A 15,677-nucleotide genomic window follows, 5' to 3' on the forward strand; every position below is an offset into this window, starting at 1 on the left:
GAGAGGTATAATATTGCAATGAGTGGAAAGTGGTGCCAGCTCAGGGTGAGTCACCTCAAGAAGGGGTTGCCAAAGGCCCAGGCCAGGCTAGGGGTGCACAAAGAGAAGGCCTGTGAGCACCCCTTTCCTGGGCTAGCCATAAGATTTTGTGGGGAAAAACTGAAGAGGTAAGGGGCACCCCAAGGGAAATAGAAGTGATGCCTTGAAAAATAAAACTTAGCGAAGGGAAAACCACGTTCACATTTGGAGACTTACACACAAGGAGCTCCGGTTGTGCCTTCCTAGGACCTCTGAAGCAGAACTTAGACTCAAGAATGAAACTTATAAGACTGTATAGGAATTAGAATGTCCCCACTGCAGGAGAATGGCTGCCACTGTGGAGAGTGTTTTAGAGGAAATATAAGTGTTTAAAATAAGGTTCCTCTTGACAGTTTCTGAAGTTATTTCTAGATAATTCTTCAGAAATGAATTCATAACAGTAACCCTGGAAATAATGGTGTTCAAACCTCACACTGAGTTCAAGGACAAGCTGTGCCAAGTCCTACCAGTGTGTGCACTGTTTAACTGGTCTGTTGGTCAGCAGGTGCTTACTGAATGCACAGGATATTATCTGATGTAGCCCCTTTATTTAAAGAGCATATATTAAGGCCACTAAACTAAATTTTCAAACATATATGAGATCATCTCTCATTTTAAGATCTGTTTGGGGGAGATTGAGACAGGGTCTCATTACTTAGCCCCTTCTATCCTGGAACCAGGATAGTCTTGAACTCGCAGAGATCTGCCTGCCTCTGCCTCCTGAGTGCTAGGATTAAAGATGTGAGCCACCATACCCAGGTCATCTCTTATTTTATAAGGTGATTTTTATGTTTATTATTTAATTTAGTCTTTGAAACATCCCTTTAAGAAAGTCATAATTTCATCACCAGATTAATGAATAATATTGTTGACATTTAAAATCACTTACTCAGGACTGCAATATGGCTCAGAGGGTAAAGATGCTTGTACCAAAGTCAGATAACGTGAGTTCAATTCCTAGAACCCACATAGTGGAAGGAAAGAACCAAAAAAATTCTTCACAGATATTGAGAGGACAATAATCAACTTTATATGGAAAAACAAGAAACCCAGGATAGCCAAAAAAATCTTATACAATAAAGGTTCTTCTGGAGGCATTACCATCCCTGACTTCAAACTCTATTACAAAGCTACAGTATTGAAAACGGCTTGGTATTGGCATAAAAACAGAGAAGTTGACCAATGGAATCGTATAGAAGACCTGGATCTTAAACCACAAACCTATGAACACCTGATTTTTGATAAAGGAGCCAAAAGTACACAATGGAAGAAAGAGGGCATCTTCAACAAATGGTGCTGGCATAACTGGATGTCAACCTGTAGAAGAATGAAAGTAGATCCATATCTATCACCATGCACAAAACTCAAGTCCAAATGGATTAAAGACCTCAATATTAATTTGAACACATTGAGCTTGATAGAGGAGAAAGTGGGAAGTACTCTACAGCAAATGGGCACAGGGAACCGTTTCCTACGCATAACCCCAGCTGCACAGACTTTAAGGGCAACATTGAATAAATGGGACCTCCTGAAGTTGAGCAGCTTCTGTAAAGCAAAGGACATTGTCACTAAGACACAAAGGCAGCCTACTGACTGGGAAAAGATCTTCACCAACTCTGCAACTGACAAAGGTCTGATCTCTAAAATATATAAGGAACTCAAGAGACTAGACGGTAAAATGCCAATTAACCCTATTAAAAAATGGGGCGCTGAACTGAACAGAGAATTCTCAACAGAAGAAGTTCGAATGGCCAAAAGACACTTAAGGTCATGCTCAACCTCCCTAGCTATCAGGGAAATGCAAATCAAAACAACTTTGAGATATCATCTTACACCTGTCAGATTGGCTAAAATCCAAAACACCAATAATAACCTTTGCTGGAGAGGTTGTGGGGTAAGGGGTACACTCATCCATTGCTGGTGGGAATGCAAACTTGTGCAACCACTTTGGAAAGCAGTGTGGCGGTTTCTCAGGAAATTTGGGATCAACCTACCCCAGGACCCAGCAATTCCACTATTGGGAATCTACCCAAGAGATGCCCAATCATACAACAAAAGCATATGCTCATCTATGTTCATAGCAGCATTATTTGTAATAGCCAGATCCTGGAAACAACCTAGATGCCCTTCAGTGGAAGAATGGATGAAGAAACTGTGGAATATATACATGCTAGAATACTACTCAGCGGTAAAAACAATGACATCTTGAATTTTGCAGGCAAATGGATGGAAATAGAAAACACTATTCTGAGTGAGGTAACCCAGACCCATAAAGATGAACATGGGATGTATTCACTCATATTCGGTTTCTAGCCATAATTAAAGGACATCGAGCCTATAAATTTGAGATCCTTGAGAAGATAATAAGAAGGTGAACTCCCAAAAAAAGATATAGTAATCCTCCTGGATATTGGAAGTAGACACGATCGCCAGGCAAAATTGGGAACTTGAGGGTTGGGCAAGAATGGGCCAAGGGAAGATGGGGAGAGAAAAGTGTGAAGGGGAGAACGGGGGGAGCTCGGAGGAATGGGGTGCTTGGGATATAGGAAGGGTGGATATGGGAGCAGGGAAGCATATATCTTAATTTAAGGAGCTACCTGAGGGTAGTCAAGAGACTTGACCCTAGAGGGGTTCCCAGGTTTCCAAGGAGACGCCCCCAGTTAGTTCCTTGGGCAGCTGAGGAGAGGGAGCCTGAAAAGGCCAGTTCCTATAGCCATACTGATGAATTTCTTGCATATCACCATAGAACCTCCATCTGACGATAGAGGAAGAAAATGACAGAGCCCCACATTGGAGCACCGGACTGAGCACCCAAGGTCCTGATGAGGAGCAGAAGGAGCGAGAACTTGAGGGAGAAAGTCAGGAACGAGAGGGGTGCGTTCACTCATGGAGACGGTGGGACAGAACTAATGGGAGATCACCAACTCCAGTTGGAATGGGACTGATGGATCATGCGACCAAACCCGTCTCTCTGAATGTGGCCAACAGCGGGGGCTGTCTGAGAAGCAAAGGACAATGGCTCTGGGCTCTGATTCTTCTGCATGGACGGGCTCTGTGGGAGCCTTCTCAGCTTGGTCGATCACCTTCCTGGACCTGGGGGGAGTTGGGAGGACATTGGTCTTAGCATAGAGTGGGGAACCCTGATGGCTCCTTGGCCTTGAGAGGGAGGGAGGGGAGGTATGGGTGGAGGGGAAGGGAGGGAAGGGGGAGAAGGAGGGGAGGAAAGGGGGAGGAGAAGGGGAGGGAGGGGGGAGGAGGAGGGAAGGAGATGGAAATTTTTAAATATAAAAAAAAATAAACCATGAGAGAGGAAGAAAAAAAGAAAAAAAAGAAAGGAAAGGTAGGACAGACTAAGATGGTTGAAAGGAACTTCAAATGTTATCAATACTTGAGCTTTAATTATTAAAACTAAGTGTAGTGGCAACAAATAAAAAAAAAAGCTTCTAGATGAGCCAGGTGTAGTGGCACATACCTTTGATCTCAACACTCAGGACATAAAAGCTGGTAGATCTCTGTGAGTTCAAGGCCAATCTGGTCTACAAAGCAAGTTCCAGGACAGCCAGGGTGGTTAACAGAGAAATCCTGTCTCCAAAAGCCAAAAGAAATAAATAAATAAAAAGAAAAGAAAAGAAAAAAAAAAAACCTCTTGTCTCTTCATCTTTGTATTGAATTAACTCTGAGGTCGGCAGAGTTCAGTCCTGGCTCCCCTCTTCACAGTTACCAAATCTTGGTGAAGTTATTTAGGGCATGTGCTTTTTTTTTTCTAGTGATGAGATAAAGATAATAATAAGATCTACTCAGAGTGGCTGCAGAACCCAGCTGTTTTAAGGACAGTCAGGATGTACAGCAAGCACTCAGCACACACCAGCACTTGTCCAGTCATGCCATCCTTATGAACTACAACAGAGACGTCATGAGAGCACCCACCATGTGGCATACCCTCTTTTCAGCGCAGTCTTTTCTTCTCCAACATTTTCAGGCAAAGGTTATTTAGGCTTCATGTTTCAAAACATAAAAAGCAGGAGTGTGTGTGTGTTTGTGTGCATGTGTGCATGTATGCGTAGGCAGGTAGGTGTGGAAGGAGAACCAGAAGTGTGTGTGTTGTGTGCATGTGTGCGTTTGTATGCTGTGTGCATGCATGTATAGGCAGGTAGGTGTGGAAGGAGAAGCAGGAGTGAGTTGTCTTTGTGTGCATGCATGCATAGGCAGGTAGGTGGGTAGATAGGTAAGTAGGTGTGGAGGAAGAAACAGGAATCCCAAAGAAAAAAACTCAGAGATTTGGCTACATGTAGAGGGAAATCTGGCTGGCTCAGCAATGCATTAAAAACCATGTCTAATTCTGTCTGAGCACCAGTGACTTTGGAAAGCCAGGCAAACTGTTAGAAGAAATGTCTCAAATCCTAGGTGGTCTACGTACATCTTGAATAAATGACCAGCTAAGACCCTGCATCTTGCAAAATGGCAATGAATTGAGTTTATGGGCATTCAAGTGAAAAATATTTGGCCTTAGCTATGAGTAATCCCAATTTAGTAAATGTGATGCCTGACTTGAAGCATCCACGGATGATTGGAACAGTGGGAGTGAGAACAGAACTCAGGAACACAAACTTAATAATAGCAGGTAGATGAGAAGAGGCGAACAGAGCCATCTGGAGGCAGGGAAGGCAGCATCTCTGTTCACCAAGGTTAAGTTAAGACAACTCATGACATCAGTGAGCTGGGAATTCAAGCTAGGTTATCAAGAGAAGAAAATGTCCCAAATTAGTGGAGACAATAGGTGGGCTGGGAAGACAATAAAATAGGTAAATTGAAGATAACAATTGCCTTTTCTGGATGTCTCATACAGATGTCCACTGCTTTCTCAGACATTTGTAAAACCCTGCTTCCACCATTTCCTTACAAATTCTTCTCCTCACATAGTGAGTTGCCTGTCATCCCTCGTCCTTTACCGGTGAAGTTTTCAAGGACTCCAGAGTGTTCCCCATTCTCTCCAGGTCACTAGGTCCTTCCAGAAGAGAATGAGCCTCCCATTCAATCCCATTCAAGGTGCCAGTCATCTTTTGGCTCCCTCATGGTTCAGGCCAGGCTCCTAGGACATACTTTCTGAGGTACAGGTTTGTCTAGACAATGTGCTTAGGATCAACATGAAGGAACTGATCAATGAAGCAAGGTCGGTATCTTAGTCAGGGTTTCTATTGCTGTGAAGAGACACTATGACTATGGCAATGTTTAACTGAGGAGGCTCACTTACAGTTTCAGAGTTTCAAGTCATTATCATCATAGCAGGGAGCACGGTGGTTGCAGGCAGACAAGGTGTTGTCAACATTTTGACCAGAAGGCATCAGGAAGTTGACTGATAGTTCACACTGAGGAAATCTTGAGCAAAAAACCCTCAAAGCCAGTGTCCACAGTGACATACTTCCTCCAACAAGGCCACACCTCCTAATAATGCCACTCCCTCTGGGAGCCATTTTCTTTCAAACCACCACAGTTGGAATAAGAGAGTTCAAATGTCATGTGACTGGGCTGATCACAGCAAAAGTCCCAGATTATACCCTGGAGACTTAACTCTTGGGACCTGCCAATGGGAAAATGCTTTAAATAAGAGGGGGGTGGAGAGAGAAAGAATTATCATATAAAGATGTTATTTGGCAAATTTCTTTTACTCTAAACAGTAAATCCCATAAAGACAGAAGCTGCATCCTCTCCTTCCTTGGTCCTGGCACAGTGCAGAGGATATGGTAGGATTTGCTGTAGTTGTTGGCTGTCTCAATGGCACAATAGACTAGGTAACTCTCAGGATAACAGTGTATCTTCTAAGCCCCTATTCAGTGAAATCGATATGCATGTGCACGTTCATATTTATAAGTGCTATGCATGTGTGCATGTATGTTGTTCTGTGACTTTTTCTGGAGACACAAGAACCAGTATCTATTCATCTCAGATAGGGGACTGATAACAGTGTAAAGGAACTATGTTACTCAACTTATTTGTAGAGTCAATGAGCTTATTGGGGTTTCTTACAGAAATGTGGGTGACTCAGAAACAGCTGCATCACCAAAAAACCCACCACAGGATGGGTGATGATGCCCAAATCTCACTATACGTGCAAGCCAGGAGTGTGCAAGCCAGGAGAGTGTAAGCTAGGAATGTGCAATCCAGGAGAGTGCAAGCTAGGAGCATGCAAGCCAGGAGAGTGTAAGCCAGGAGCATACAAACCAGGAGCGTGCAAGCCAGGAGTGTGCAAGCTAGGAGCTTGCAAGCTAGGAGAGTGTAAACCAGGATCATGCAAGCCAGGAGTGTGCAAACTAGGAGTATGCAGATTAGAGTGTGCAAGCCAGGAGTGTGCAAGCTAAAAGAGAGCAAGCCAGGAGAGTGTAAGCCAGGAGCGTGCAAGCCAAGAGCCTACAAGCTGGAGCATGGTGCCTGCTTAGAGGCTGGGAATGATGAAATGAGCTTCCCAAGGGTGGGGTGAGTCCCCTCTTTAGTACAGTGAGTGCTTCTGGGTAGGCCTGTCACAAGAACTCAAGCAGAGGATTAAGGATGAAGCCACACCAACCCAGTATCCTTTATATTGCTACTAGTCTTCTAGGAGACCTGATTTTGCTCTACTTTTGGATCTGGTCTTTTCTATGAATCCTTGAATAAAAGGCAAACACCAGTTTCTGAAGCACAGTATAATTTATTGAGAAAGGGAAGCTCAGGAGATCAAGGGAACAGATGTGCCCAGTATGCAAAGGGCTTCATGAAAACCAACAGTTTGGAAAGCTAGACTAGAAGGCTCAGGAAGGCATAGATTCAGGTGTTACTATCCAAATTTGGGGCCCATTACAGGGTCTTCTCCAGGCCAGAATAGTAGCTGGGTTACCCTGGCCTAGGAGAAGACTCAAAGATGTGGGAGCCAGGAGTCGAGCCCCTTCTCCAAGGAATTTGAGTGAAAGCAGGGTTGCACTGTGCACCTGTTGGTGCCAAGTAGATGGGGGAGGGGCGCGGCTGCAGACTGAGGCAGGGGAGCAGCACTGTTGCAGGCTGAGGCAGGGGAGAGCAGGCTATGGAAACGCTTTGCTTCTGAGGATCACTTGCAGCGCTGCTGGCTGGAGCTGGTGGTCTGGGAAAAGTGGGCACTGCTGCCACCTCCTGCAGTCTTGTAGCTGCCGCTAGCGGAGTCCTGGGTGCCACCAGCGTTAAAGCCCATTCCTCTCTGGCTTACAGAGATGCTGCCTTCACTGCCAAGCCTGCTCCCAGTGCTCTCCCTGCTGCCTCTGCTGCTGCCACTGCTGTCTCCTCCATAGCTGCTGCCACCGGCCCCTCTGAAGCCACCGCTGCTGCTGCCACCTTTGGAGCCACTGCTGCTGCCACTGGCCCCTCTGAAGCCACCGCTGCTGCTGCCACTTCTTAAGCCACTGCTGCTGCTGCCACTTCTTAAGCCACTGCTGCTGCTGCCACCTCTGAAGCCACTGCTGCTGCTGTTGACCCCTCTGAAGCCTCCAGAGCTGCTTCTTGTGCTGGTAACATTGCTGACCACTGCTACAGAGGAATAGACAGCTTAGGAGAAAAGCCTGGGGAGCTGGATCACAGCTCACATGAAGGGTACAACACACGGTTACAGCCGAGAGATGCCTCATGTCACAGGGATGCCTTGAACGCATTGGGACAAATGAAGGTGCCTATGTACCCACATGCAGAGACCAAAGAATGATGTTCATCTCCAACTTATTCCCTTGAGATGGGGTCTCTCAGTGAGCCTGAAGCTTATCATTCTAGCAAGGAGAGGTGGCCAGCCACTTCCCAGGATCCACCCTCTCAATCCCAATACTAGGGTACAGGCATGCACAGCTATGCCTAAGTTTTAAGTGAATTCAAACTCAGGTCCTCATGCTTGCATTGCAAGAGATCGCCACCCTGAACCATCATTAGCCCCATGGAAGGTTCTTGAATGTGTTACTTACAAATGCTCACAGCACTCTGATATTCTCCAGACATCCTGAAAGACAGAGGCAATGAGAGTCACTTCTTCAGTGAGTCAACAGCCAAAGAACTGGGTCCATAACTACATGCACCACATCTTCACATCTGCCCTCCCAGGGGTCAAGCCCTGGGAAGGGAAAGGCGAGTCCAGGCTGTTCCCACCTCCATCTCCCCGACAGAAAGGGGCTGACTCCAGTTATGGCTTGCAGGACCTCTGCCAACCACACTCTATCTCCCTGTCTTCCCACCCTAAAGAGCTGTTCCAGGCAAACTGCCACCCCTTGCTTGATTGGCCACTCTGACCTCTCCCCTGCTGCTAAGACAAACTTCTCTGTCTGGGCAAGCCCTTCCCCTCTTCTCCAGCCCTGCCTTTATTTACCCGTTTCCTCCTCCAGGAAGCCTTCCCCAGTGAGGCTCAGGGTGGCATGGGGCTTGGGGCAGAAGTTGATGGTGGAGAAATCATGAGATACTGACCCCCGGTGTGCACTGGGAGCATTTGAAATTTTCCCACTCACAATGCCCATCTCTGGGCCTGATGCTTGCTCATGAAGCCCTGAGCAGACATGGAACGTTTGTGTGGCCCCGACCACTGCTGACACTGGCCACTCCCTTCTCATCACATGACTCTCAGGACACCTAACTTCTCTCCACTGTTTCCCACCTTGGGCTCTCCTTCCTCCATCAGACTGGGGACCGACTGAGAACAAAGGCTCTACACGTGGTGTCCACTCTCTAAGCCCTTCGCCTGCCACTGTACGGTGTTATTTTTCAGGGATATTATATACATTGGGCACTTTGCCATCTAGACTCAGCTTCAACAATGGGGATCGCAGGATTGCTGGCACTGAATTAACAACATGGTAGTCACTAGCCACATGAAGCTATGTAAATTAATTTCAGTTAAATGTAAAACTCAGCTCCTCAGTTACACTACATTTCAAATGCTGGAAGAAGCCAGCGCATTGAAGCAGAGCCAGCAAACCCGGCACTCAGGAGCTTAGGGCAAAAGAATCATAAGTTCAAGATCATCTGGGGCTACATAGTGAGATCCCATCTCAATAGAAAAAAAGAACAGTGGGGGTGGGGAGAGGGAGAGAAGGAAGGAAGGTATAAGAGAGGAAGGGACAAAGGAGTCGAGGGAGGCTGATGATTATTGCACCAGACAGCCTGGCCTAGATTATTTCCATCTGGGAAAGTTCCAGGGGGCGGCCCTGGTCTGTGACTTTTGTCACAGCTTCAAAGTGCTTTTCCGCTCTCTTTTCCATCTTCCTCTCGGAGAGGCAGCTTTGCCTCTGCCTCTCTCCCCACTTCTCTGCTTCCCCCCCTCTCTCTCCCTCCCTCCCCCCCTCTCCCTTCCCCCTTCATAACCCCCTTGAATAAATATTCAGCCTCACTCTGTAAAAAAAAAAAAAAAGTGCTTTTCCCACTACATTGTTAAATAAAAGTGCATGTGCCCATGATAAATTACACAGTGAGATAAAGACGAAGAAAAGCAGTAGGCTCGAGCACTTCCTCTGCTGCTCAGGAGACTCCCTGGCTTCTGTCCAACTTGTCCTCTCCTTTTATTAGCATTTTTCCCCTTTCTTGACTACCTGAGGTCACTACAAAACCCTGCTTGGTGCCGGGCAGTGGTGGCACACCCTTTTAATCCCAGCACTTGGAAGGCAGAGGTAAGCAGATCTCTGTGAATTCAAGGCCAGCCTGGTCTACAATGGCTAGTTTCAGGATAGGCTCCAAAACTATAAAGAAACCCTGTCTCGGTGTGGGGGGAAAAGGGGAGAACCTGCTTGGAGAATGCTGACCCCTCACCTGCTCTCCTCGCCCTCCAGCAGCTTCCTGTAGGTGGCGATCTCCACGTCCAGGGCCAGCTTGACATTCATCAGCTCCTGGTAGTCACGCAGCAGCCGGGCCAGGTCATCCTTGGCCTTCTGCAGGGCAGCCTGCAAGTCTTGGAATTTGGCATCAGCGTCCTTGAGGGCCACCTCACCGCACTGTTCAGCTTCTGCGATGGATGTCTGCAGGTTGGTGTTCTGGGGAAGAAAGAATTAAAAAATGAAATTAGCATAGGACTAAACAAACACCTGACTGTCCTTAGGACAGGATCTCATCACCTATCATCACTCCTCCTTCCCTTTCCAGTGGCGTGCTCACAAGTCAGGATAATGTTGCAGTTTGACTAATTCATCCTGGGCCCACTGAAATCAACTCTAGACTCATGAAAAGAAACTTATCTGCTTTCCTGAGCTGGCACAGGTAACAGCAATCTGGTTAGCCTTCAATCTCTTTTGCAAGACTGCTAAAAAAAAATCCCTTCTCTGACCACTTCATTCCAGTGATACAAAGTAGCCAATGGGGTTGTATAAAGTGTGACTTAAAAAGCAACAACAAAAAAAAAGCTCTATCAGTCAGTCTTCGGCTGTCAGGCCATCAGACTTCTTTAAGGCCAGCACTGCAGCGGTCAGATTAGCTATGCCAATCAGAATTACAACCCTCCCTCCTGCTGGGTTCTGGGATTCCGAGGAGCTCAGCCTCCAGGGGAAATAGCTGGACAGCACAGGCTCCCTAGGCTGTGAATTCACCAAAGAATGAAGAAAACCAGGCAAGAGAGCTCCGCTGCTGCCACACCTGCTTCTTGACATTCTCAATCTCCGCCTGGAGTCTCTGGATCATCCTGTTGAGATCCATGATCTCGCTCTTGGTGCTCCTCAGGTCATCCCCGTGCCTGCCGGCTGTGGTCTGCAATTCCCCAAGCTGACGGAGGAAATGGATCAGGGCTTTGCAAAGTGTCAACAAATTTTTCATGAGACTGACCAGAACTTAATGACCTTAGGGATGAAGGGAAGGGTCCCACCTTGGTCTGGTACAGGGCCTCAGCCTCAGCCTTACTCCTCTGGGCAATGTCCTCATACTGCGCTTTGACTTCAGAGATGATGCTGTCCAGGTCCAGGAAGCGGTTGTTGTCCATGGACAGCACCACAGATGTGTCACTGACATGGCTCTGCATCTGGGACAGCTCCTATGGGGAACATGGATGATCACAGGTCCCAGTTGGTACTAGGACTTCTCTGCTAGCAGAGATGCCCAAGGATGCTAAATAATGGGGTAGTAGAAAAAAATAAAGCTTTTATTTCAGGTCTGTCTGGAGCCCACAGAATGCCAGCAACAAAGCTAAAACAGGGCAGGTTGCAAAGATGTATCAACCTGAAAACATCAGCCTGAGAACCCAAGGGCTGCTTCTCCTTGGAGCACAGGGCAGAGAGGTGTTAGAAGCTGACTGTGATCCAGGACTGTGGAGCTCAGGGAAGAGGGGCCCTGACACTGAAGGCAGGAGGAGCAATGTGGGCATTTCCAGGGTGGACCAGGGCTGGGTTGGGAGCCTCGTGGCTGGCTTTGAGGGTGGGCTGCCTCTAGACCTGCCCCCTAGAACTGTGCTTGTGAAGCTGCTGGTATCCAGTCTCCAAGCAGCAAACTGAAGAATCACCATGTCATAGAGGGTCCTCAGAAAGTCGATTTCGTCCGTCAGACTGTTCACTTTAGCCTGCAGCTCCACCTTGCTCATGTAAGCCCCGTCCACATCCTGAAAGAGAGAGACCACAGAATGGCTTCTGTCCCCTTCTGCCCACGCCTCTCTCTGAGCCCTCCTCTCTCACGCTTGTCCCTCCCCTAGCCTTTCTAGATCTAACTTCTCACTTTACCTTGTAAAGGGAACAGAAACAAAGTATGGTATGTGTGTGGACTGAAACTAGTCTTGATTATTAATGCAACGCATGAAATGTTCATTACTAACTAGCTTGTCAGCTAAAATGTTTAAAATGAACAGCTCCCTTCAAACGATCCAAAGAATTTATAGAAAGAAGTGAGCCCCGTCCACGGGAGTGCTGTTCTCCCTCTGTGGGAGACACAGGGATTCTGGGTCCACCCCACCACTTACTCACCTTCTTCACCCCCACAAACTCATTCTCGGCTGCAGTGCGCCTGTTGACTTCCTCTTCGTACCTGGACAGGAAGAACCACAGGTTGAGACATTTCAGAACTGGAAAGATGCCTCAGCAGTTAATCACACTGGCGGCTGCTCTTCCTGAGGTCCTGAGTTCAATTCCCAACACCCACACGGTGGCTCAAACCATCTGTAACTGTAGAGTCACATGATCCAGTGCCCTCTTCTGGTGTGCAGATGTCCATGCAGACAAAACACCCATATACATAAAACACGAAAGTAGGAAAGGCAAGGACCTTTGTGCTCCTACAGGACCTTCCACCCAGAGACAAGACACGTGCGTTGTGGGCTCATGCCCTGTGCAATCACACGGAGCCACAGTCTCCTCACTCTGATGGCAAAGCTCTGCTACCTTCAGAATTTTTTAACAAGGATACTACATCATCATTTTGCCAAGACCAGAAAATCACATACTGTCTGGAGACTTCTCGGAGCTCAAGGGCTGCCTCGCCCTCTCCAAGTTCAATGTGAAGCCCCTGGGAGTGGATCAAGAGCCCACCTGTGTGCCTGAGCTCTTTGAACAAAGTCAGTGAGTTAATGGTAAAAAATGGGGGCTCCCAGAAGCAAGTGTACCCCTCTATGTGAGCCCTGACTCCTAGTGGTGTCTGGAGCTCCCTCCCACCTGGGAGGCCCTGTTCACCTCTCACAGATCTCAGGTGTAAACTCAAATTTGGAACCTTAAGAAGGGGGCAGAGTGAAGTTCCAGCTGCAGAAGAACAAACAGAGAAAAGACTAGAATGAATTTGCATAATCCAGCCCTGGACACCAACTGTTTCAGAATAGCAGCAACTGAAACACAGTGATATGCCCTTTTCATGACTTTCCTAGGTGACTCCTGTGTACAGATGACGCCCCCCCCCCACATGAGAACCCCCGTGCTCATCTGGACTGATGTAGGAGGGGAACCTGCCAGAAACTGAAACTGTGTAAGGATCAGCCTCACAAGCATGAGTTCCTACTCCGCCAGCTTCAACCTGGACAGACTTCACTCCACAAACCCAGCAGAGAGTATTGACTGAAGGTGTTTGAATCCCTAGTGAGGAAATTCCTCCACGGGGACCCTGACCTCTTTTTGAAGTCTTCCACCAGGTCTTCCATGCTCCTCAGTTCTCCCTCCAGGCTTCCCTTCTCCCCGAGAAGGGAATCCAACTGCTTGCGCAAGCAGCTGATGTAGGATTCAAAGAAAGGTTCCAGGCTCTGGGGCCCTGAGCCAGCGCCTGTGGTCTGCTGCCGGAGCAGCTCCCACTTGGTCTCCAGGATCTTGTTCTGCTGCTCCAGGAAGCGCACCTGCATCGAGAGAGGAAGGGACGGAGCCCCTCAGTCAGCACACGGGCTGTCCACCCCAAAGGTTAAGGAAGATGGGGAACAGACCCAACTCCTCAACCCACAGTGACCTCTGTGTTTCAGATTTGGAGAAGATGTGGAGTGGAAAGGGGAGGGCAGGAATATGTGGAGTGATTTGTAAACCTGTTCTCATATATCCTGTGTCCCTTAATTCCTACAGCCACCTGAACACCATTAAATCATCGTAAGTGAGATGCATATGGAATAGCAAAGTGAAGTGCCAAACCCATGATGACTCTCAATGACACTCAATCTCTCGGGACCCTTCAAAATACAGCCAAAGGAGGCCAGAGCGGCTACAGTGATTTTTATGTAGACTTAGCTATCAGCTTCTCTCTTCTCCATGAAGGTAGTACAAACAACCCATGGATCCTCAGAAATTCATTTTGCAGCTGACCAAGGCTCCTCTCTGCCTTGGACCCAGCATGCCCTGCTCTGCCCCATCGTTGACAGTTCAGCTTACCATTGGCAGAAGCACATTATCACTAGGCAGATATGGTGCTGCTGAGGATATGAGAAGCAGTCCCCAGATTTGTACAGAGTTAGTTAGCTGCTAGCAAGTATCAGGCAATTGTCTGCCCAAAAGAGGGTAAACTGTTCTGGGCTTGTGGCAAACTCTTCAGCACTAAAAACGTACTTGATCCCTCACCATGCTGGTCCTCATCTCATCACTAGAGGGAAAATAAAACCAGGAGTCCTTCCCTCCTTCCACAGCTGGAATGAGGACACAAAGAACAAGAAACGTGTGCTCGCTGTCCTGGAAGCATAAGGTAGCCGCTGGCAGCTTTGTGTACCTTCCTCTAGGACCCCAAACACCCCCCCCCCAATGCCTCTGGGCTCTGGGTTCACCTTGTCAATGAAGGAGGCAAACTTGTTGTTGAGGGTCTTGATCTGTTCACGCTCCTGGGCCTTCACTTGACCAATCTGGGGGTCAATCTCCACATTGAGGGGCTGCAGGAGGCTCTGGTTGATGGTCACTTCCTGGATCCCCCCAGGGCAGCCACTGGGGCCAAAGCCACCTGGCCTACCAAAGCCACTAGCTCCTCCAAATCCAGAAGATCCTCCAAAGCCACCTCCTATCCCTCTGCTGCCACCAAAGCCACCTCCATAGCCAGCTCCAAAGCCACTGCCAGAGCTGCCACACCCTCCACCGAGGCCACCAGTCTGGGAGCCACCAGCCACCACACTAATAGAGATACTTCTGCTTCCACCCAGGCTGTAGAGGCTCTGGCTGCCAAAGCTACCTGCTCCGCTCCGGAACCCACAAGCTCCTCCACTGGCTGCCCCAGTGCGTGCCACACAGCTCCTCCTGCTGCTGCCAGATACCACAGCCGAGTGGCCGGAGAAGCCCTGGCTCCCACCGCCGAAGGACTTTTTGCAGGCTTGTCTGCTCATGGCGAGGAGTGTGGCGGTGAGCTAGCAATCACTTAGCAGAGTGAAGGTCTGTGGAGAGGATGGGGATGACAGCAGAAACTCTCCTTTATAGTCCAGGCCGCTTGGCTTGGCAGAAGGAGAGGCAAGCAATTACCTGGGAGTCATTTTGGGTTTGGTTTGCCTCACAGGCAATAAGTTACTTCTTGGTTCCCAGCACACCTCAAAGCTAATCCCCTGGGCCAAAATGGCTTTGCTTTCTTAGCTTAATCACCCAAACAAACTTGCCTCAGTTGACAGAAGGCAGCTCGCTCCTCCCTCCTGACAAGTAATTTTCTTAAGAGTTTTAGAGAGTTCAGCAGAACCCATTACATTAGGGTGGCCTGGCCCTAGACCCCAAGGGATTAGGAGCCCTTGACCTCCATAACCCTGTCAGCCTCTCCCGTGGAATGGGGTGCCAGAGCTAAATTCAATGGATAATTTGTTATGAGCCAGTTCCTGTGGCACTCCCATGGTGCCCAAGCTGTTTTTCCCATTGCTAGACATTGTCTTTCCATGGCATGCCTGTTTCCAAAAGCACCTAGAGGGGGGCTGGCAGGAAGAAATGCATTAACACGAGGTTCATTCACTCGCTCCCTCTGTGGTCAAAGGCTTCCATCTGAGCAGACCCAGAGTTAAGGAGAAAGATGGTGGTTGTGAAAAGGGAACGAAAATAAAGCCAGTGTCTAGTCCCTGGGGAATGGAAGCCTAAGGTTCAGAGGCAAAAAGTGTGAGGCTAGGGAGAGAAGAAAGTCTCAGAGCAGCCCTGCCCGCCATCCTAAGGTGCCCCCCATCCTAAGGTCTCAGAGCAGCCCTGCCCCCCATCCTAAGGTCTCAGAGCAGCCTTGCCCGCCATCCTAGACTAAAGCTGGTGGTTCCT

At 48.2% G+C, this 15,677-nt stretch overlaps 1 protein-coding gene across 2 annotated transcripts; it reads right to left on the reverse strand.

The window, feature by feature from the left end:
- Positions 1-7,008: 7,008 nt before the first annotated feature.
- On the reverse strand, positions 7,009-14,782 carry LOC119822568 (keratin, type II cytoskeletal 2 oral-like). Of its 2 annotated transcripts, none has more exons than XM_038341999.1 (10): positions 14,237-14,782; positions 13,110-13,330; positions 11,982-12,042; positions 11,528-11,623; positions 10,898-11,062; positions 10,672-10,797; positions 9,856-10,076; positions 8,028-8,062; positions 7,585-7,605; positions 7,009-7,413 (listed from the first exon to the last, which is right to left on the reverse strand). In XM_038341999.1, exons 1-10 carry the CDS (start codon positions 14,780-14,782, stop codon positions 7,154-7,156), a joined length of 1,752 nt encoding a protein of 583 aa, XP_038197927.1. In that variant the 3' UTR covers positions 7,009-7,153. The 2 variants fall into 2 exon arrangements, with proteins under 2 accessions (XP_038197927.1, XP_038197926.1); XM_038341998.1 differs by having other exon boundaries at positions 7,510-7,605.
- Positions 14,783-15,677: the final 895 nt, after the last annotated feature.

Source organism: Arvicola amphibius, chromosome 9 (genome assembly GCF_903992535.2).
Source record: "Arvicola amphibius chromosome 9, mArvAmp1.2, whole genome shotgun sequence".
In the NCBI taxonomy this organism is placed as follows: Eukaryota; Metazoa; Chordata; class Mammalia; order Rodentia; family Cricetidae; genus Arvicola; species Arvicola amphibius.